The 23,907-nt window shown below is 40.8% G+C and overlaps 1 protein-coding gene across 13 annotated transcripts in view; it reads left to right on the top strand.

The window, feature by feature from the left end:
- COL6A3 (collagen type VI alpha 3 chain) overlaps nucleotides 1-23,628 on the top strand; it is a 180,828-nt gene extending 157,200 nt beyond the window's left edge. For 11 of the 13 annotated variants that reach the window (XM_070732276.1, XM_070732287.1, XM_070732288.1 and 8 more), the window contains 2 exons: nucleotides 22,027-22,197; nucleotides 22,789-23,628. In XM_070732276.1, coding sequence (XP_070588377.1) covers nucleotides 22,027-22,197; nucleotides 22,789-22,829 — 212 coding nt within the window. In that variant the 3' untranslated portion in view covers nucleotides 22,830-23,628. Of the gene's footprint in view, nucleotides 1-9,268; nucleotides 9,356-22,026; nucleotides 22,198-22,788 lie in introns of all 13 variants that reach the window. The other 2 variants (XM_070732284.1, XM_070732279.1) reach the window with 1 other exon arrangement.
- Nucleotides 23,629-23,907: the final 279 nt, after the last annotated feature.

Here is a 23,907-nt window from a genome sequence, read left to right as displayed (position 1 = left end):
GGCCCCCCGCAAAGATCACCTTCGGGAGCTTCCCAGCTAGGTCCCTTCCACGGGGCGGTGGCTGTGGAACCCCAAGTTCTCCCACGGACCTCTTCCACACACACCCGCCACCCCCAGCCTCTGCGCCGCTGCCCGGCTGTCATTTTGTAGAGAAGCAAGAAGAGGAGGAGGAGCTGGATGCTGGTGGTGGCGGAGGAAGGCGAATGCGGCCCGGAGGCTGGGAGGGAGGCAGAATACGGGAGGAGGAGGGAGGCAGCCTCCACGCTTTTCTTTCGGAGGAGCTAATTGGCCAAAGACATTCCCAGCCCAGCGGTGCTTTTACATTGATCCCTTTGTCTGGCCACTTAGCTCCTCCGCCGAAAGAAAAGCGTGGAGGCTGCCTCCCTCTTCCTCCCATATTCTGCCTCCCTCCCAGCCTCCGGACCGCATTCGCCTTCCTCCGCCACCACCAGCATCCAGCTCCTCCTCCTCTTCTCACTTCTCTACAAAATAACAGCCGGGAGGCGGCCCAGCCCCGCCCGCAGCCGACTGACCGTGGGCTCCTTCCCGAGCTCGGAGAGCTTCCTGGGCATGAAAGCTCGCGAACGCAACAAGGGCAAAAGCCAGTGCTGCGACGACGACCAGGCGGCGCTCCAGAGCCTCTGCGGCATGTTAAAGACTGCCTCCTGCCTGCCCCCACTCTTCTGCCGGCCACGGGCAATGAGTGGGACAGAGGGGTGGGGTTAAGCCTCCTTCGGTGCCTGGGGAGCTGTGCGGCTTTGCCTTTTGGCTGGGAGGGCAAGTCGCATTCGCCTTCCTCCCGCCCGCAGCCAACTGACTGTGGGCTCCTTCCCGAGCTCGGAGAGCTTCCTGGGCATGAAAGCTCGTGAACGCAACAAGGGCGAAAGCCAGTGCTGTGACGACGACCGGGCGGCACTCCAGAGCCTCTGCGGCATGTTAAAGACTGCCTCCTGCCTGCCCCCGCTCTTCTGCCAGCCATGGGCGATGAGTGGGACAGAGGGGCAGGGTTAAGCCTCCTTCGGTGGCTGGGGAGCTGCGCGGCTTTGCCTTTTAGCTGGGAGGGCAAGTGAAGCGCCGGACCTCCTGCCTTTTCCCCCCCAGCCAAAACCCCAAATGTCTCCGCTGTAGCAGTTACTGCAAGAGGCTTCCCTGCCCTTCGCCTGTGGCCGGCAGAAGAGCGCTCTTGCCCGGTGGGAGGTGAAGAGTGCTTTGCCCAGTGCAAAGGTGACAGCCAGCAGCTCCCTAGTCGCCGAAGGAGGCTTAACCCCGCCCCTCTGTCCCACCCATCGCCCGTATCTGGCAGAACTGCCTCCTGCCTGCCCCTGCTCTTCTGCCGGCCACGGGCAATGGGTGGGGCAGAGGGGCGGGGTTAAGCCTCCTTCGGTGGCTGGGGAGCTGCTGGCTGTCAACTTTTCTTTTTAGCACTGGGGAGGAGCAGAAGGGCCGGCTTGCCTCCCCAGCGCTAAAAAGAAAAGTTGCCAACCAGCGCTGCGACTGACGGAGTCCTGAGCCTTCCTTTCTCTCCCCCCACCGCCCATGTGTTCCTGGGAGAAGCACTGGGGTTTGAGGCAAGCCAGCCCTTCTGCTCCTCCCCAGCGCTTCTCCTAGGAACACAGGGATGGCGAAGGGGCGATGGGGGAGAGAACAGGAGGCTCAGGACTCCGTCAGTCGCAGCGCTGGCTGTCAACTTTTCTTTTTAGCGCTGGGGAGAAGCAGAAGGGCCGGCTTGCATCCCCAGCGCTAAAAAGAAAAGTTGCCAGCCAGCGCTGCGACTGACGGAGTCCTGAGCCTTCCATTCTCTCTCCCATTGCCCCTTCGCCGTCCCTGTGTTCCTAGGAGAAGCGCTGGGGAGGGAGGCAAGCCGGCCCTTCTGCTCCTCCCCAGTGCTTCTCCTGGAAGTTCGGGTTTGGTGTTCGGGTTCAGGAGGCCGCTGGGAAGCCCCCCGGTTGTTTTAAAAGGTGACAGCCGGGCGGCGGAGCTTCCCAGCGGCCTCCCAAACCCGAACTTTTGCCGAACTTCCGGGTTCAGCGTTCGGGAGGCCGCTGGGAAGCCCCGCTGCCTGGCTGTCACCTTTTGAAACAGCCAGGGGGCTTCTCGGCGGCCTCCTGAACACCGAACCCGGAAGTTCGGGTTTGGCGTTTGGGTTCAGGAGGACGCTGGGAAGCCCCCCCCCCCCCGCTATTTCAAAAAGTGACAGCTGGGCGGCGGGGCTTCTTGGCGGCGGCAGCGCGTTTGTAAGAAGAAAAAAGTTCGTAAAAAGAGGCAAAATTTTTCTGAACCCCGGGTTCGTATCTCGGGTTGTTCGTAAGATGAGGTACCACTGTATTTATTTTGATCTTACATTCAAGCTGCATATTTAGACAGGTTTTTAGAGCTTGTCCAAGTCACTGTAGCTGTATGAGCCATGGTGGCACGGTCATTATAATGCAGTGCTGCAGTTACTTCTGCTGCCTGCCACTACCTGCAATATGGCAATTCAAATCTCACCAGGCTCAAGGTTGATTCAGCCTTCCATCCTTCCGAGGTGGGTAAAATGAGGACCCAAATTGTTGGGGGCAATATGCTGACTCTCTAAACTGCTTACAGTGTTAAAGCACTGTAAATCGATATATAAGTCTTAACCCTGCTGTCATGTTTCGAGTCTGTGAGATTCAAAATCGAAGTTTGAGATCCTGTAAAAAATTTTCCCTGCATTTCTGAAACTTGAAATTTCATGACTTTTCATCATTTTAGGGGTTCTCTCTATGAGATTTTTTTGGAGGATGGGGGGCTTAGTTTTTGCTGGGCAAAAAAAATCACACTTGTACTGTTTTCAAGTCTGTGTGACTCGAACCGTAAATTCTTTATTTTAAGTGCTTATATTTGGTCAATTTGAAAATTTCTTTCCCTTGGAAACTAGGTTGAACATTGCTGCAATGAAATGAAAATTGAAATAAAAAAATAATGCTTATTGGTTTATTTTGCTCATAAAAGCCCCCCCCCCTTTTGTGAATTTTTAAAAAAATTATAGATAGTTTAGCCTTCAAAATTTGTACAATTTTACTAAATTTGGTGTGGGATTACTAGTTTGAACATTCCTGATCATAAGAAAAATATAAATGAACTGAAAAAAATGATGTTTATGTTCAACCTGGTTTCCAAGGGAAAGAAGTTTTCAAATTGACCAAATATAAAGATAAAGAATTTTCCATTCGAGTCACACAGACTCAAAAAGAGTACAAGTGTATAGTTGTTTTGAACAGCGTAGCAGGGTTAAGTGCTATTGCTATATTCTTTTACTGTTAGTGAGTACTCTCTTTATGCTAATCTTCAAAGCAAACCTGGGACATTTCCAAGCACTGCCTTATGGACATTGATAAAGAAGAAATAAAATGTCCATAATATGAACATTATTTCATTTTTCATGTTTTCAGAAGAATATCTTTCATCTCTCCATTAGGAGCATTTTGTTCTAAGGTCATGTGAAGATGATAGATAGAATAGATACGTAGATGCAATTAATTAGATGACAGAAAAGGTTTTATTTCTTGTATAGCATTAAGTTAAAACCTTGGTTTAATGGACAAGAGGAGTATCTACAATATCTGAATGAACATCAAATATGAATGTACATTATTGCTATAGTCTATAGCATTTCCATACTTAAATCATTTACAATTGTTGTAAATTGATATAAATGGAAGCAAATGATATTAAATAAGTCAAATGTTCAAGAAGTTTTGTGTGAATGGATTAGGATTCAGATGATTTTTTAATCAGGACATCCAAAAATGCCGGCCATCCCCAAAGTTACATAATCTTTGGGGGCTGGTGCTAAAGTTCATATACCTAACCAATAAGAGAAGCCTATTTATGTTTTCTTGAAAATCTCTTAGGACTGAGGTGGGAGGTGCAGGATAGGACTTCACAAATATTAAACCATTCACAATAAGTAAGCAAGCAGAATTTGGAGAAACTAATGCCAAGATAAGCATGTATTGCTTTATAACCCTTCTTAGTTATCTGCTAAATATAAAATATATGACAGCTACTTTCTTCTCTTGGTTATCCATTGCTTCTTGGATTGTTACCCATAGCTATGGTGATATAGTAGTATTATTCTCTCTTGTTTAGGCTTTCTTCTAAACATCTGAAAATTGCCAGTGTTTACTGTGACATTAGATTAATGCTCTCAAGGACAGGGATTATCCATGAATGGGATGCAGAATTCTACAGACTTCATTTACTTCTCCATCATTTTTTATTTCTAAATAATATATGAGGAGATAATAAATCTCCCCATCTTTCCACTCATCCATACTTACCTGTCTGATCCTGTAGGAGTACCTGCCATGGCATAATGCTAGTCAAGGGATGAAATAGCATAATAGCAAGGTAGCAAAATCTAATCTTGGTATTCTGTACTAATAATTTCAAATCAGAGCATCTAGCATGACGTAAATGATGTAAAACCTGAAATAACTCTGACATTACAGTGATCCCCCGGTTATTGCGTCCCCAACCATTGCGAACAGGGTAATTTGCGAATTTTGAACCCGGAAGTCAAAATACCATCTACGCATGCGTGCCCTTTTTTCTATGGGCACGCATGCGTAGATGGCGCCCGGCAGATCAGCTGCTGGGCGGCTTCCCTGGGTCTTCCCCCTCTTGCTGGCATCAGCGAGGAGTTTCCCCACCGCCCACGCAAACTCCTCGCTGCCGCTCGCCCGCCCTTCACCCGCCCACGCCGTTCGCTCCCCCTCTTGCTGGCAGGAGGGCGAGAAGCCCTCCCCAGCACCCGCTCGCCCGCCCTTCGCCGCTCGCCCGCCCTTCGCCCTGGCAGCTTCTTCCCAGCGGAGAAATTCCAGCCCCCACCTGGTCCCGCCCGATCCTCCTCCCTGAGGCAGCTCGCCCTCCCATGGCCGCTTCCTCCACCCTCCATCGCAAGCCCTCGCCACCGCAGCCAACGCGCGCTGCGATCTTCAAGCCCGGCTCCTTTCGGCCCAGCATCCCGGGCCAAGCAGCTGCCTTCAGTGACTGAGCCTGGCTCGCCCGGAAGATCGTAGCGTGCGTTGGCTGCAGCGGCGAGGGAAGCCAAGCCGGCAGCAATGTCGCAGCCGCTGCAGCCAACGCGCGCTACGATCTTCCGGGCGAGCCAGGCTCAGTGACGGAAGGCAGCCGCTTGGCCCGGGATGCTGGGCCGAGAGGAGCCGGGCTTGATCCGCTGAGCCTGGCTCGCCCGGAAGATCGTAGCGCACGTTGGCTGCGCTGGCGAGGGAAGCCAAGCAGGCGCGCCGTTCTCCGCTGACTCCTAAAGCGGGGAAGTTCGCCAGGAGTCAGCGGAGAACGGCGCAACTGTTTTAAAACGATCGGAGCTTTCCAATGAGTCCCGAAGACAAACGGCAAACTTCCGCGTTTGTCTTCGGGACTCATTGGAAAGCCGCGCGGGTGTTTTAAAACATCCCCGCCGACATGGGGGGCTTGCTAGCACCCCCCCAAACCCGGGTTGGGGGTTCGGGGGGTGCTAGCGAGCCCCCCATGTCGGCGGCCGCGCCGCCCCCCAATCTTCGGCTCCTCGCTAGCGCTGCGGAAGTTAAAAACACCATCTGCACATGCGCAGATGGTGTTTTTACTTCCGCAGCGCTACTTCGCGAAAACCCGCTCGTTGCGGGGGGTCCTGGAACGGAACCCTCGCAACGAGCGGGGGATCACTGTATTCACTTTGTGTAATAATATTTCTGCATTTTCTCAAATATTTTTTTCTGAGCACATGCCCTATAGGTTAAAGGCCACTGCAAGTTCAATTCTCATCATCAGCAAAGGGGCTAAGAAAAAAATCCATCTTGAAATCCTGAAACTCTTACATATCAGAGTCGATATTACTGAGTTGGCACAGATTATCAATGTAACTAAGATTTAAAAGAGTCCATTAAAAAGATAAAATGAACATGGAAATGTTTAAATGCTAAACATTAAAAAGATAAAAGTATACTTAGGTAATTCATTGTTTACAACAAAGAAGTGAAGGAAATGGATAGATTTATGTTTGTTTGCTATAGTAAAATAAGAAGCTGAACAGTGTTTTGGAGAACAAGAGAACTTAAGGTGAATGGAAACTTTGAGAAGTTCATGACAAATGATAACATTTCAGTTATCCCAAAGATCAGAATAGTTAAAGCAATTGCTTTTCTAGTAGTAATATAAATTGCTGAAGTGGGCATGGAAAAAAATGAAATGATATATTTATATATATTTCTAATTATGGACCTGAAGATAGTTACTAAGTATCAGAGGCATCCAATCAATTGATCCTAGAAACAATAAAGATCAATTGAACCATTGAAGTTTTTTTAAAAAATTGAAACAAGCAGAAATACACATTTATTGCATCTCACGAAAATGAATGTAGAACAATCTTTTATTTGGGAAGTTTGGGGAAATGAAATCAATGAGATCCCTTGAATGACTATGGAGAAACTATGGATTGTCATATGCAGTAAAATATGCAGTAATTTTGGGCAGCCAAAATTTTTACTGCCACACTGTAGGTGTGGCTTATTTTGTGGGTGTGGCTTAATGGTCATGTGACTGGGTAGGAGTGGCTTGCCAGCCATGTGATCATGTGGGAGTGGCTTGAACGATCATCATCGTTCAAGTGAACTGTTAGGTCCTTGACTTACAACCTTGCCAGTGTCGCTTGCTGGGGTGACAATTTGCTTTGCGTTCTCCGCGCTCTCCTTCCTGGGTTGTCCCCCCCCGGCTTGGTAGTTACGCAAATGCGTGCTGCCAGAAGCATAAATGCTGCCAGCACCGTTTCCACCCATGCCTTCTGCTTGCACCTTAGGTGGGAGGTGGCCCTGTGATGCTGGAGAGGAGCCAGGCAGGAGAGAGGGAAGCTCATCCGAGGCCAGGAAGGAGGAAAGAGGAAAAAAGAAAGAAGTGCATATGCAGTAGTAGCAGCAAGGAAAAAAAGGAGAGCCTAGCCGAGACCAGTAGTCCATGAAGTGACAGCCACCAATCAGCACACACATCTTCATTTCCGCCAGTGGAACTGCGTTTCACCCCGTCCTGCCTGCTGCTCATCCCTGGTCATATGCCACATACAGATTGAGAAACCAAGTTTAATAGCAGTAACTGTGAGAGGGATCTTGCTGTCTTAGTGGATAATCAATTAAATATGAGTCAGCAGTGTGTGGCAACAGACAAAAAACCCAATGCAATCCTAAATTGCATTAACAGAGAGATTTAATCAAGATCAATTGAGATACTAATACCACTCTATAAAACCTTCGTACAGCCACCCATAGAATACTGCATCCAGTTTTGGTCACCACACTTTAAAAATATGTTGAGTCCAATGATGGGCTGCCCAAATTTATACTGCATGCTGTGGGCGTGGCTTCTTTTGTGGGTGTAGCTTGATGGCCATGTGACTGGGTGGGAGTGGTTTGATGACCATGTGACCAGGTGGAAGTGGCTTGACAATCACGTGACCAGGGTGGCTTAAAGGTCATGTGATTGGGTGGGAGTGGCTTATCAACCAAGATAAATTTTCAAATAGGTGCTTGGATTCTTTTTCAATTGATTAAGTCACATTATTTGAATAGCCACAAAAAGGACAAATGATAGACAACATTATTTGTTGAGGAGCAGAGTAATATTTTAAGGTTTTTACTGAACCCACAAGCTTCAGTATGATAACAGATTAGACAAGTAGCTTAATTTTCTGTAATTGACATAAAAGTTCAGTTCTAGATAGTGATTAAAATGATTAAAGCATTTATGGGTAAAAACATACTATTTAATTATTTCCTATTTTAAAAGTAATTAATAGGATCCATACTAAGGTACTAGAAAAGGAAGACAATTAAAAGTATTCTATAAATAGTGCATAAACTTACTACCCCCACTGCATCCCCCCCTCCCCCGTGTGGACAGCAGCCCATTACTGGTTGCAGAGAAGAGCAACAAAGATTATTAGTGGACTGGAAGATAAAACATATGAAAAATGGTTGCTGGAATTGGGTATCTACATTTTAATGAAAACAAGGACCAGGGATAGCATGATAGCAGTGTTCCAGTATTTAAAGGGCTGTCACAGAGAGGAGTGGGTAAACCTGTTTTCCAAAACACCTGAAGGTCACATAAGGAATAAAGGATGGAAACAGATCAAGGAGATCAACCTAGGAATAAGGAAAACCTTTCTGACAGAACAATCAACCAATGGAAGAATTTGCCTGCAGAAGTTGTGGGAGTTTCATCATTGGGGGCTTTCAAGAAGAGACTGGGCAGCCATCTGTCAGAAATTATATAGGGTCTCCTGTTTGAGCAGGGGGTTGGACTAGATGACCTACAAGGTTCCTTCCAAATCTGTTATTCTAAGTACAAACTATAATTTATCCATAGAGTTCCCAGAATCTGGAACTCTAATTAATTAATCAGATTTCAACAGGGAGGCATATTTCTATTTTGCATTATCCTAATTATGTTTTTCTGACCTCAATTTTGTCTGAAATATTTTTCAAGCAAGGTGAAAATATAAACCAGTTAATTACACCCCCCAGTAACACAAGAGATGGTTATTTAAAAATCCATGTTTCTTCCATGAAACAGGTGGAAGGGAATCTGCAAATGAACTCTATTGAATCATTGTCCATTTTGTCTGAAAATATATTAATACAAATTTTCATTGTAAATATTATGCTTGGCATTGGTTTCAGAAATATATTCAATAACTTTTGTAATCAGGAGTATATTGTGAATAATTTCATCTATTTCACTGAAATCCAATTTTTATACAACATTATTTCCAGTAAGAACTTATCATAAACTTTATCATAAAAGAACTTATCACAAACTTTATCATACCCTGTTGAATGGTGGGATTTTATAGCTGTTCAGTTAAAATTGGTGAAATAATATATGTTCCATGATTCTTGTCTCTTAATAATATTAGAAGTAAATAACAACAGGACTCAAATTTTTGTTAATAATGAACCCACAAAAAATAATGAACTGAACAAACACCCTTTGGCTGTATGACAAACTATTTGCTCTACAAAATGTATACTTGATTGTTCATAGACTTTTCAATTGTGTAGGATAAACTGTTGTGAGGAGAAAATGAAGCACTGAAGAACTGTTGCAACTTCTTTTTAAGAAGACACTATACAATAATAATATGCAGAATTAAATTTAGTTAACATTTATTTCCACCCAAGATCTAGGTTGTGCATGCTCATTATAGGCATCACAGCCATAGTAACATAACTGGTCTCAACATTTACAGGACAGAAAGTGCACATGAAGAATTTACCCAGGAGGAAATTTCCAAGAAGGAAATTAAGAAGCAGAGCAAAAAAGGTAGCAAGAGAAGGTATGAGTAAAAGAAAAGAAATCTGAAATTAATCGGATCAAGGGAAATGTGTGTATTGAAAGGTGATAGCTAATAATCATCCCTAAAACAAAAACAGGCAAAGAGATAACTGAATATAATTACATTAGTAATAAAGTATTGAGTGTCATATACTTTTACTCTGAGAGTATTCTGATATTTCTCTCAGAAATCTTAATTCCAATTTGTGATTCATCTAGCCCCATCTTTCTCATAATGTGCTCTGCATATAAGTTAAATAGTTTTGAACCAACCAGTGGTTCTGTGTCCAGTTCTTGCTGTTGCTTATTGGCTCACATATAGGTTTCTCAAGAGACAAATAAGATGGTCTGGTACTCCCATCTCTTTAAGAACTTGCCACCATTTGTTGTGATCCACACACTCAAAGCCTTTAGCATAGTCAGTGAAGCAGAAGTAGATGTTTTTCTGGAACTCCTTAGCTTTCTCAATGATCCAGCATATGTTGGCAATTTGATCTCTGGTTTCTCTGCCTCTTCGAAATCTTGCCTATACGTCTGGTAGTTTTCAGTCCACATACTGCTGGAGCCTAGCTTGTAGGATTCTGAGCATAGCATGTGAAATGAATGCCATAGTGGGATAGTTTGAACATTCTTTGGCATTGCTCTTCTTTGGAATTGGAATGTAAACTGACCTTTTCCAGTCCTGTGGCCACTGTTGAGATTTCCAAATTTCCTGGCAAATTGAGTGTAGCACATTTATTGCATCATTTTTAAGGTTTGGAATAGCTCAGCTGGAATACTGTCCCGCCACTAGTTTTGTTGTTGCTCAGATTTGCTAAGGCCCATTTGACTTTACATTCCAGGATGTTTGACTTTAGGTCAGTGACCACCCCTTCATGATTATCAGGGACGTTAAGCTCATTTTTGCATAGTTCTATCTAATTTTGCCATATATTCTTAATATCTTCTGCCTCTGTTAGGTCCTTACCATTTTGGTCCTTTATCATGAAACGTTCCCTTCATATCTCCAATTTTCTTGTAGAGCTCTCTGGTCCTCCCTATTCTATTGCTTTCTTCTATTTCTTCGCACTGTTCATTTAAGAAGGCATTCTTATTTCTTATAGCTATTCTCTGGAATTCTGCTTTCAAATGGGTATTTTTTCTCTTTCTCCCTTGGCTTTTGTATTCTTTCTTTTCTCGGGTATTTGTAAAGCTTCCTCAGACAGCCATTTTGCTTTCTTGCATTTTTTTTTTGTATGGTTTTAGTTGCTACCTCTTGTACAATGTTGTTAACCTCCATCCATAGTTATTTAGGCACTCTGTCTATCAGATCTAATTCCTTAAATCTATTTGTCACCTTTACTGTATATTCCTCAAGGATATGATTTAGTTCATAACTGAATGGCCTAGCGTTTTTTCCCTACTTTCTTCGATTTAAATTTTGTAACAAGAAACTCATGATCTGAGCCACAGTCAACTCCTGGTCTTGTTTTTACTGACTGTATAGAACTTCTCCATCTTTGGCTGCAGAGCACATAGTCAATCTGTGTTGACCATTACACATGGTGATGTCCATGTGTTGAGTTGTCTCTTGGGTTGTTGGAAAAGAGTGTTTGCTATGACCATGTTCTCTTGATATATCACTCTGTGCCCTGCTTTATTTTGTACTCCAAGGCCAAACCTGTCTGTTATTCCAGTTATCTTTTGGCTTCCTACTTTAGCATTCCAATCCCCCATGATGATAAGGACATCATTTTCGATGTTAATTTTATAAAGTGCTGTAGGGCTTCATAGAACCAGTCAACTTCATCCTCTTCAGTACCAGTGGTTGGGGCATAGACATGGACTCTTGTGATGTTGAATGGTTTGCCTTGGATTTGAACTAAGATCGTTCTGTCATTTTGTGGATTGTATCCCTATATTGCATTTCCTATTCATTAGTTTGTTCGTTCATTGATTCATTAATTCATTGATTCATTAATTCATTGATTCATTAATTCATTGATTCATTCATTGATTCATTGATTCATTCAATCAATCATTCATTCATTCATTTGAGTTGAAAGGGACCCTGCAGGTCATCAAGCCCAACCCCCTGCTCAAGCAGCAAACCCTACACTTCCCCAGCCATATGGCAGTCCAATCTCCTCTTAAAAATGTCCAGAGTTGGGGTGTTCACAGTCTCCTCTGGCAGGCCGTTCCAGTGGTTGATCACTCTGAAGTTCTTCCTTATTTCTAGGTTGAATCTTTCCTTGGTCAGCTTCCATCCATTGTTGTTTGTCTGGCCCTCTGGTGCCCTGGAAAATAGTGTGACCCTCTCCTCTCTGTGGCAACCCCTCAAGTACCTGTATACTGCTATCATGTCCCCTCTGCCCCTTCTTTTCACTAGACTATCTATGCCCAGTTCCAAGAACTCCTCTTCATATGTCTTGGTTTCTAGTCCCCTTATCATTTTGGTTGCACTTTTTCCAGAGTTTCTATTTCTCTTTTGACTGAATGCAATACTCCAGGTGTGATCCAATCAGGGCATTATAGAGTGGTATTAACACCTCCCTAGTCTATCCTCCTGTTGATGCAGCTTAAGATTGTGTTGGCTTTTTTAGCTGCTGCTGCACATTGCTGGCTCATATTTAGTTGGTTATCCACCATGACTCTGAGATCTCTTTCACAGTCACTACTTCTAAGTGAGGTTCCTCCTAATCTGCATGCGTATCTAGGGTCCTCCCAATCTGCATGCATATCTAGGTGAAGGACTTTACTTTTCTCAAGGTTGAACATCATTTTGTTAGTTTTGGCCCACAGTGTTAATCTATCTAGGTCTTTCTGTATTTTGAGCCTATCCTCTAGGGCAGTTATGGCCAACCTTTTTTTTCCTTGGGTGCCAAAAAAGAATGCGTGCATGCTAGCACATGCACGAGAGCCCACACCCATAATTCAATGCTTGGGGAGGGCAAAAACAGCTATCCCCACCACCCAGAGGCCCTCTGGAGGTTGGAAATGGCCAGTTTCCCAACTTCTGATGGTCCCAGTAGGCTTGTGTTTTGCCCTCCCCAGGCTCCAAATTCTTCCCTGGAGCCAAGGGAGGGTAAAAATGCCCTCCCCCATCCCCCAGAGTTTCTCTGGAAGCCAAAAACACCCTCACAGAGCCTCCGTGCAAGCCAGAAATCAGCTGGCCAGCACACACATGGACGTTGGAGCTGAGCTAGGGCAACGGCTCATGTGTCAGCAGATATGGCTCTGCGTGCCACCTGTGGCACTTGTGCCATAGGTTTGCCATCACTGCTCTAGGGTGTTGGCTACTCCTCCCAGCTTGGTGTTGTCTGCAAATTTGATTAGTTCCCCCCTCTATTCCCTCATCTAGGTCATTCATAAAAATATTGAAGAGCACAGGGCCCAGGACTGAACCCTGTGGTACCCCACTGCATACCTCCATCCATGTGGATTTGGAGCCATTGAGGACAACTCGTTGGGTGCAGTTGGTCAGCCAACTGTTTATCCATCTACATGTGTTATAATCTACCCCATTTTTTTCTAATTTGTGGATTAGGAGATTGTGATCTACTTTATCAAAAACTCTTTTATTAACTATGAAGGCTATTCCATTTCTTCTGAGGTATTCTTGCCTGTAGTAGTATACGTGATGGTCATCTGAATTAAATTCACCCATTCCTGTTCATTTTAGTTCACTGATTCCTAAGATGTTGATGTTCAGTCTTGTCATCACTTGTTTGACCAAACCCGGCTTGCCTTGATTCATGAATCTTGCATTCCAGATTCCTATGGAGTATAGATCCTTATAGCACTGGACTTTCTTTTCACACCAGACACACCCACAGCTGAGTGTCCTTTCATTCGCTTCATTCTTTCTTGCACTACTAATACTAGCCCTCTGATCTTCCCCAGTATCATATTGGACACCTTCCGACCTGAGGGGCTCATCTTTCATCTTTTTGCCTTTTGGTACTATCCATGAAGTTTTCATGGCAAAGATACTGGAGTGAGTGGACATTTCCTTCTCCAGTGGATCATGTTATGTCAGAGCTTTCTGCTATGATCTGTCCATCTTGGATGGCCCTGCTTGGCATAGCTCATAGTTTCATTGAGCTACGCAATCCCCTTCACCACAACAAGGTAGTAATCCATGCAAAGATTGAGGAAGCCTACGTAGCATTATTCTAACTGTTAAAATCTTTTTCTGGAATTCTAAGATCCATGTGATTCCATTTAGCTTTAATTATTTTGAAAATGTAAGATTGTTTCTTTTCCCCATATAACTTGTAAAAAAGGAAGAAGCATTTGATGGTGCATTTATTTAACAGGATGTAGAATATCTCAGACAATTCAACATACACGCATGCAAGGAAAAGATACCTTTTTACTAATTGTTACTTAAATATATTTTTAAAATATTTTTTATTTTTTATTTTTATTTTAATAAATTTATTAACATTTATTTTTAAAAAACCTAAAACAACAAAAGATAATACAAACTAAAAAGAAAAATAAACTTTAAAAGTGTGAGAAAGAAAAAAGTAAGAGAAAATAGAAAGAAAAGGATTTCAAAAGAATGTTGCTCTTCATGCTCAAAAGGAATAATTGGATAATTGCAAATAATCTTCATTTAACAACCATTTGTTTAGTGATTGTTTAAAGTTATGATGGTGCTGAACAAGGAGCCTTGAAGTTGCAACTCTTGCAGTATCCCTCTGGTCAAATGACAACCAGCTTGGAATTAATAATGATGCAGCATCCTAGGGCCATGTGATTGCTATTTCTTCGATGTCAGCTTCTCACAAGTAAAGTCAGGAAACCAGTAGGAGGTCTCAAATAGTGATTAAGTGGTGCACCTGGTGATCGCAACCGGGACTGCCACAATTGCTGTTGTAAGTTGGCATAGTCATGTGTTGCACTTTACAATTGTGCCACGTAACAGCATACTGTAATTCTCAGTTCCAATCACTGTCGTTAACCTAGGGATATCTGTACTCCATCCAAATAACATAATTATATTTTCTCCCAGAATTGCACACACATTCATTTAAAAAAAAAAAGAATTAAAAGCTTGTTTTCATACCAGCAGCCTGCTCTCTGCAAATCACTTCAAATTTTGAAATGTATTTATTCACATCAAATGTTTTTAACCACACATTTTCCTATATGTCTGCTTTAAATAAACATAGGGGTTTGTTCTTCTTTCAGTCTCAAGAAAGTATTCTTCTATTAGGTAATATATCTTCAACTTATCCAAGGTCTGTTTGTGTTGTATATTTTGTAGACTGTGCCACACTACAATTCAGGAGCCAAAAAGTGCAGTAAAGTACATGGGATGTGAAGACAGCACCTGTTAGCAGTCAGGCCTGTTTCTAGCATTTCATATCTGTCCAGTGTAGCCATAGTTCCCTCTAAGCTGAGCAGTGAGCAATTGCTCACTTAAAAATCATCATCAACTCAGAGTTTTCCAAACCTGCCCAGAAGCCGAGAGGGAAAAAGTGAGAGGGAAGGAGAGAGAGAGGAAGAGAGGAAGAGAGAGAAACAGATAGAAAAAAGAGAGGAAGGAAAAGAGTAAGAAAAAGAATGGGAGTGAGGAAGAGAGAAAGAAAATCAAAATCTAGTTTGAAACTAGCTCAACTATTTAAGTGGCATTTTGATATTGAGAGAGTTGCCCTATTATGAGCTCACTGTTATAGACACACAGTACAGTATTTTATTTTGAAATTCTCTGAGGCAAAACAGGGTGGGTTTTTTATTGATTTGTTTGTTTATTTATTTATTTATTTATTATTTCTGTGCCGCCCAGTCCCGAAGGGACTGCCGCTCAGACACTATACTTTTCCGCCCACCCACCCCCAAAAATTAGAGGGAACACTGAGTGTAGCTGCTAAACTATGCTGGGAAAACTGACTTTGGTTATGAAATTATTGAGAGCTTTAACATTAGTATCTTTTTGTCTTCAAACTTGGAGCACTGCACAGCTGTGGTATTTTGATTTATTTTTTAAAGGAATAAATAACATGTATCTATTCCAGATTTCATGGATGTCTACTGAATCAAGGAAAATGCCCTATCATAGACTAGGATTATGTCTATGAATTAGACTCTTCATTTTGTTGAATAGAATATATTTTGCCAGGGATTTACTTTTATTTAAGAAATTTATGTCTTGACTCAGGCAATGTTAGCAAACAACAGAATTTAGGATGATGTTGGTACATCACGTATCTGCAAGGAAGTCATTCTACTTTGAATGATACATCTACATGTTCTTTTTAAAAAAATAAGGCTATGGGTCATTTCAGATTACATTTATCTGATTTGGATGTATTTGTTCAAAATTTATTTGAAGGATCTTGGAAGTTACCAACCTTCAGATTAAAAATACATGACAAATGAGAGATTTAATCTAAGTTTCTCTTTATATGAAAAATAAACAATTCATGTTAGATATATGAGTAGAGCAATAGAAATAGCACTTAGACTTATATACCACTTCACAGTGCTTTATAACACTCTCTAAGTGGTTTACAGAATTAGCATATTGCCCCCAACAATCTGGATCCTCATTTTACCAACCTTGGAAAGATGGAGGCCGAGTCAACCTTGAGCCAATGAGGCCCGGACTGTCAAACTGCTGGCAGCCGGTATTCAGCAGAAGTAGCCTGCAATACTGCATTCTGCCACTGTGACTTAGTATATCGAATAAAAACATGGTCCTGAATCTATTTAGGTACTTTAAAACAATTCCATGTGAAACGTGGGGGTAAAACTGTTTGTATGAAGAAATTGGGCAATTTTTGAAATGTATGTGTTAATTAGATTCAAAGCAACACCAAATTGGACAGCATCAGTAGGCAGACAATTAGAAAGATCAGCACTTGATGATGATGATGATGATGACAATATTATCAAAGGACCAGTACAATTTTCAACCATGATATTTCTAGAAATATTATCATGGCATCATAAGCAATTGGCACAAATACTTTGAATGATCTCCTTTTTCCCCATCACTTGGAAATTTAACCCAGACAGCTGAAAATTAGAATGATGCAAATAATTATTTAATGAAATTGTAGTTTAACTTATCTATCAGAAATCATTAAGTAATTCTTAGACTTAAGAAAACACAGGCTTACATAATTTATCTTGATGTTATTAAAAAGTAAAAAAGGTATTTAAAATAAGCACAGAATAGAAAGGCAATGTGCGTAAATTGTTTGATTAATTATATTTGATCTGGATACAGTGGTGGGCTATGAGTCGGAACGCTAAATTGCGCTCGCCGCCACGGCTCATAAATTCTTGCGTGTCCAGCACGATTTTGTTGCTGCACCTGTGGAGGTAGCAAAATTGCGCACAGAGCCGCAGGTAAAACCTCACTGAAACACGGGCGCAATTTTGCTACCTCCACAGGTGCAGCAGCAAAATCACACTGGTCCTGCAAGAACTTATGATCCATGGCCGTGAGCGCAATTTAGCGTTCCGGCTCATAGCCCATCGCTGTCTAGGTACCATTGTACTGAACACACATGCACATACACACAGAAATATAGCCTTCCTGGAGTTGAGCACAATTTCTGGTAGCTATAAAGGCATGTCCATGTAGTTTTCTTGGCAGCTATGTAAAAACGTTTTGTGGTATGACAAGTGGTATGACAAGTATTCACTTACGTTCCCTACCGGTTTGCAAATGTGAGCATGTGCACATGCTGCACAAGTGCTCAGCCTCCTTGCATGTGCCTAGCCTAGAAAATGTGGCTAAATAGGACAGCATTATGTTCGGGTGGGTGTACAGGCCCACCCACAGTCGCCGCTATCAGTTTGCTTGAACCAGCAGAATACTATCTCTGGCTGTATGCTCTTGCCTTCTTTTAAGATATTTCTTTGACTTCACAGGCTCTCTGGGGTTTTCTGATCATCTCTCAACTAGAGATTAAGCAAATAAGACTCTCTTGGATTTCCCCCCCAGATAAGCGAAGATCCTGGTGGCTATTACCCATTCACCCAACCTCATAAACATATATCACAGGTTTTAGATGACATTTATAACACAATACACTGAATCTATTGTGCTTAATGTACAAACAAAGTGTTGGTAGGTCTGATATTGCTTAAGCAGAATGTAAAAGTCTAGCCCTCTTTAGAAATTAATATCAGAACTAATAACATTTCTCTCACCTCACACTTTGTTTATTGGGATAATGGGATTTACATCCCATTATCCCAATCATATATTTATATCTGCAAAATGTCCAATTATTGACAAAATTTAACCCAGAAATTCTTAGTTATTGCCACACTCTAAGGGCCCATGCAGTTGTAGTTTCCAGATATTCTTCAAGGGCAGTCCCATGTATTTTATTTATTTGTTTGTTTGTTTGTTTGTTTGTTTGTTTATTTATTTTGTCCAATACACAATGAGGGTAATAGGACAGGGGACGGAAGGCACTCTAGTGCAGTTGTACTCGCCCCTTACTGACCTCTTAGGAATCTGAATAGGTCAACCATAGATAATTTAAGGGTAAATTGTTGGGGGTTTGGGGGTGACACTATGGAGTCCAGTAATGAGTTCCACACTTCGACAACTCGGTTACTGAAGTCATATTTTTTACAGTCAGGTTTGGAGCGGTTAATATTAAGTTTAAATCTGTTGTGTGCTCTTGTGCTGTTGTGGTTGAAGCTGAAGTAGTTGCCGACAGGCAGGACTTTGCAGCATATGATCTTGTGGGCAATACTTAGATCTTGTTTAAGGCGTCTTAGTTCTAGGCTTTCTAGGCCCAGGATTGAAAGTCTAGTCTCGTAGGGTATTCTGTTTCGAGTGGAGGAGTGAAGGGCTCTTCTGGTGAAGTATCTTTGGACAATTTCAAGGGTGTTGATGTCTGAGATGCGATATGGGTTCCAAACGGATGATCTGTATTCGAGGATGGGTCTGGCAAAAGTTTTGTAAGCTCTGGTAAGTAGTGTGAGATTGCAAGAGCAGAAGCTACATAGGATTAGGTTTACAACTCTTGAAGCCTTCTTGGTTATGTTGTTGCAGAGGGCTTTGGCACTTAAATCTTTTGTTGTTAGTATACCGAGGTCTTTAACTGAGTGGGGATTATCGGTGATAATTTGATTATTCAGTTCGTATATGGAGTTCAGATTCTTTTTCCCAATGCGTAGGACAGAGCATTTACTAGTTGAGATTTGGAGTTGCCATGTGTTAGACCACTCAGAAACAGAGTTCAGGTCTTTCTGGAGAGTAGTTGTGTTATCGGTGGTGTTGAAGAGTTTTACATCATTGGTAAAGAGGACACAGTTGCTTTTGATGTAATCGCAAAGGTCATTGATGTAGAGAATGAAGGGCGTTGGTCCCAGTACACTACCTTGGGGAACACCGCTTTTAACTGGGACGGTGGTGGATATGGTGCTTCCTATTTTGACCACTTGTTGTCAGTTTGACAGGAATGCTGTAATCCAGCTGTGGAGGGATCCTGAGATGCCATAGGATTTGAGTTTTAGTAGTAGTTTGTGGTGGACCACTGAATCAAAGGCTTTGCAGAAGTTGATATAAATTGCATCTATAGATTTCCCTTGATCTAGATGAGTTGTCCATATATTTTTGCAGTGGAGGAGCTGCAGGTTGCAGGATAGTTTTTTTCTGAAACCAAATTGTTTGTTAGAGAGCAAATTATTAGTTTCTAGATGGAGAGTAATTGATTTGTTTATAATTGATTCCATGACTTTGCATGGGATGCAGCATAGTGAAATTGGTCTGTAGTTATCGACAAGAGAGGGGTCTCCTTTTTTGAAGATGGGGATGACCATTGCTTTTGACCATAGCTTAGGAAGTGTGCTGGTTCTGAAGGATTTTTCAAAAATTATGCTTAGTGGTTTAGCTATGGCAGAAGAGAGCTTTTTTAGGAAGTAAGCACAAAGACCATCTGGTCCGACTGATAGAGAAGGTTTAAGGTCACGTAATGCTTTTTCAACTCTGTCTTCAGTGAAGTCTACTTGGGTTAGGTCGTTGAGGGAGTTTGTTAACAAAGACAGCCAAAGAAAGAGTTGAGGAGGTTGTCTTTGGATGAATCATCATGGTATTCTTTGTTGTTGGATCCTTTGAGAGGTGGGATAGGTCTAGAGTCTTTGAGTTTATTGTTGACAAAGTTGTAGAAAGCTCTATTAGATTTGTTGCGTAGGAGGTTTTCCTCTTGTTTGCTGTAGTAGTTTAGGCATTCTGTTTTTATTTGATTGTAAATGCTTTTATATCGACTTTTGAAGTTGGAAACTTGCCCTTTTTTGTTTTTCCTCCAGATATATTTTTTTCTTGTTTGTAATTTTCTTATTGAGATTGGAAGATTATTTTTTTTGTTTGTGGTACATGTTAGAGGTACATGAAGTCTGATGATAATTTTCATTTTGAGTAGGAATGTGTTGTAGTGGTCATCAGTAGTGTAGCATTCAGAGAATAGAGTTTTCTAGTTTAATGTTGAGAGGTGGGCTTCAATGAGTTCGTAGTTCGCTTTTTTGAAATTGAATTTTGGTGTTGTATTATTTTGGTGGATCATAGTATGGCTTAGGTTGAGACTGAAGTTTATCATGCTGTGGTCGCTATTGGAAAATGGTTCTGTTATTTGTAAGCCATATATTGCACTTTTGCTGTTGCAGAAGATGAGATCCAGACAGTTATCAAGTCTGGTATTGTTAGTTACTTGTTGGTTGAGTCCCAGATAGGTGACGGTATTATATATAGTAGAATGTATGGGTTCCGTGCTGCATTCATTTAAGTACCAGTTAATGTGTGGTAGTTTGATGTCTCCAAGGAAGGAAATGGGGTATAGGCAGTTGGTTGCCCACGTTAGTAATGTGGATAATTTGTTAGCATGTTCGATGTCGTAGTCCAGGGCTCTGTAGCAGAGTAAGAAGCGAATTGTGGTATTTAGGGATAAATCACAGACAATAGTTTCAGGTACCGATAAATCCTGTGCAACTTTGAGGATTTTTAAGTTCAGCAATTTTTTGTAGAATATAGCTACTCTGCCTCCTCTGCGGGATTCATGGTCAGAGCAGAAAACATGGTAGGTTTAAAAAAAAAATACTTTATTTGTAAATATAGAAAAAAAGGAAATAGGGAAAGGGTAGTGGAGGGTAGGAAGGAATATACAGAAAAGAAAAAAAGGGTGGGTGGGGGGGATAGGGAAGGGAAATACGAAATCAAGCAGTTCAGGTAAGTAATACGATTATACATTGTAAGTTGTAGATTATAATACATGTAATTCTTGATAACAGTGTTGTATTTCTTAAACATTGTAAATAAACAGTAGATAAACAATATCCTTAATATTATCAAGAATTTTCTTAGGTTTTAATAATAAATGTTACATCTCATGTTAATATATATTAGCTAATAACAAATTGATGAAAATATTTTCTAAATTTAGAAACATGGTAGTTTTTTGATGTGATAATGGAATCTGGATAGGAAGCATTTAGCCATGTTTCGCATATAAAAATTATATCAAAGTTGGAGGTGTCAAGTAGAAGGAGGAATTCAGACATCTTGTTGACTAAACTTCTAGCATTTAATAGTTTACATTTGAGACTGGTCTTGTGTTGGGGATTGGTTTTGTGGTGGTTAGAGGAAGTAAGGGGCAAGCTCTCCTATTCTTGTTTGAGGTGGTAGGGATGTCCATTTGTTGTTGTGGGATGGTGGTCTGGCAGGTGTCAGTTTGATGTTGTGAGATGGTAGGTTGAGAGAAGTTAGACTGGAAGATGTAGGGAGGATTATGGGTTTTGGATTTGATGCTTTCCATGCGGTAATCTATGTAAAGGTTTGTTTCACCGAGTTCATAGCGTCTCTTGAGTTCTGCCCATAGTTCGCGAGAGCGAATACGTTGGAGGAGAGAAAGATCTGGTCTGGATCTGAGTTTGTTGAAAGACTTGTTATTTCTGGCATTGTGGTTAATGGTCTTGATGAATTGCTGTTTTATTTGTTCATTTTTGCATACCACTTTGCAGAAGCGGGGGGGCTAACTTCTCTCATTGTTATACTTGTGCTCAGGTCCAATTCTGGTAACTACCAAAATGTCTTCTTGGGCGATTGTTTGTGCATGTGAGTGATGGAGGTGGATGATGTTTCTTATTTTTGTTATATCTGATTCATGGCATTCTTCAAGACCAAAGAATATAGCATTCTGTAGAACAAATACTTGCAAAATCATTGTTATCAAGAGTACACTATATATTTCTGAAGTTTGGGCTTTTTAAATTGAACTGTTCTATGTCTATTTTTACTTGAAACTTCTATGTAGTTTAATTCCATAACTCCTTGAAACTCTATCAATGTTTAAAGCTATGACAAAGCAAGACCTAATGTTCTCTTCTTTTTAAGATACCTTGCAGGAATTCCATTGACTTTAACTTGTATTACTTCCACATTTGAGGGTGATTTCTCTCCTTTACAACAGATCATCCTTTATTTTCTTTTAATTCTGCATGTTGCTGTATATAATAAAACTGAATACTACTATATATGTGTGTATTACTGTTCCTGAAGGAAGCATGCGCATTGTCACTGTAAATACTTGTTCAGGTGAATGTGTGTAAACTTTATGATGAAGAACATTCACATAGAGTATTCTTTTCTTTTCTTTCTTTCTTTCTTTCTTTCTTTTTTTACACAAGTGATGTACTGATTCATTGTCTCTTGGTTTGCAGTCAAAGATATCTGTCAGTTGAACAAAGAAGATGGTCCTTGCAGGAATTTTGTTCTAAAATGGTATTTTGATCCAGAGACTGCAAGTTGTGCTAGATTCTGGTACGGTGGCTGTGGTGGAAATGAAAATAGATTTAACACACAAATAGACTGTGAAAAAGTCTGTATTTCAGGTAATAAATAGATAATTGTTTAACTACATGCTTTTATTTTTAAGAGCAAGTTAATAATAGATCTATAAAACAATTATGGTGCATTTCACTATTATATGGCATTGTTTTTATGGAAATACACAGATACAAGTCATTGTATTGCCAAGTCATAAAATGTAGTGTCAAAATATTTCTAGTTGTTTGCTATATTAAATCAAAATTTGAATCATAGACAAGGAAATATTTTTTTAAAAAAATAGTATTGCTGTAAGCATGTTTGGTGGCATAAAGTTGATCAGCTTTCTATACTGTATTTTAATATTGTTTCTGAGGTCTTTCTGATTATGTAGATTTAGATAAATGAGAAAGGATAATCCGGGGTTGCATGTATAGAAGTCATCTAGACTGCATAGACTCATCAAGATAGAGGGTGGGATGGCACCCCACAGCTTACCCTATGCAGTCAGTCCTGGAACTGCTTTAGAAAACAGCATTAGCTGCCTATTTCAAAATTCCTGCCTACCTTTATGTATTCTGTTAAATTAATCAGACAATATTTTCATGAAAATGTTTCAGAAGTGAAATTTTAACAAAATATTGTTCATTTTCTAGCTCACATCAAGTCTGGTGTTGTGACAATGATTGGAACTTAATTACAGCAAAATATCAACAAATACCTCTAAGAAAACTAGGAGTCAGCCATTGCCAACATACCCCATGTAGAAGCTAAGGGTATAAGGCGCACTTGCACTGTGCTATTTCTGCTTTACTTTCTGCACAAACCTTGAAGAAAATGTTTGCTGCATGATTTTATCAATATGGTGCTAAAGTGTTTGTGGATTGACTGCTCATTGTGTCTGGGATATACTCTATAATTTCAACAGTATGTACTATTTTATCCACTAGCAGTTTTATTTGTTTCAACAAATTAGGGTTTGCTTTGGATTCTACCAGCATACTTATTTTGGCTATTGTAAGAATTCTAAAAGAATGTGGAGAAACACTTCATTGTTATATACTTGCTTTTATCATCATTGTAACTGAACATAACTTTAGCTGAAAAGCCTTATGTCTGTTCTGAAAAAAAAGGCGTCAACTTTTTATTCTATTTTTACTCTTGCTGGATTAGACTTTATATCAATTTTTCTTTATGTATGTGTGATCAATCACACTACTAAAAATGCAGCATTTGCTGGTTCTGGTACACTGCTGGGGTAACAACAAAGTTCAAAAGTTTTTAAAACATGGTATAGAAGATTTTTAGTAATCTTCTAAAATAGTGTGTTTTATAATTTTTAATATTTTTGCTGGGATAGGAATTCTTTCTTATTTTGTTTGTAGGAAATCTTTACAAAAGAACTTTTAAATAAAGTTTAAGTGAGATTTTGAAAGTCTTGCATTTTATTGTGTATGTGATGGTGCTTTTTACAATAAAACATGATTCTATAAAAATGGACTTTGCCATCTGGTCTTGTTTATTACACATCAAATGGAACTTAAGGCAGTAGCCAGAGCTTTGAAATAGCTTCCTATTTTTTGCCTGCCATGAACATCTAGATAATAATAATAATAATTATAATTATAATAATAATAATAATAATAATAATAATAATTATTATTATTATTATTTATTAGATTTGTATGCCACCCTTCTTCGCAGACTCGGGGCAGCTCACAACAATAATAATAACAATATACAATGTAAGAAATCTAATATTAAAAGAAAGTATT

Source organism: Erythrolamprus reginae, chromosome 1 (assembly GCF_031021105.1).
Source record: "Erythrolamprus reginae isolate rEryReg1 chromosome 1, rEryReg1.hap1, whole genome shotgun sequence".
Classification (NCBI taxonomy): domain Eukaryota; kingdom Metazoa; phylum Chordata; class Lepidosauria; order Squamata; family Dipsadidae; genus Erythrolamprus; species Erythrolamprus reginae.
This window is presented reverse-complemented; position numbering and strand designations above follow the sequence as displayed.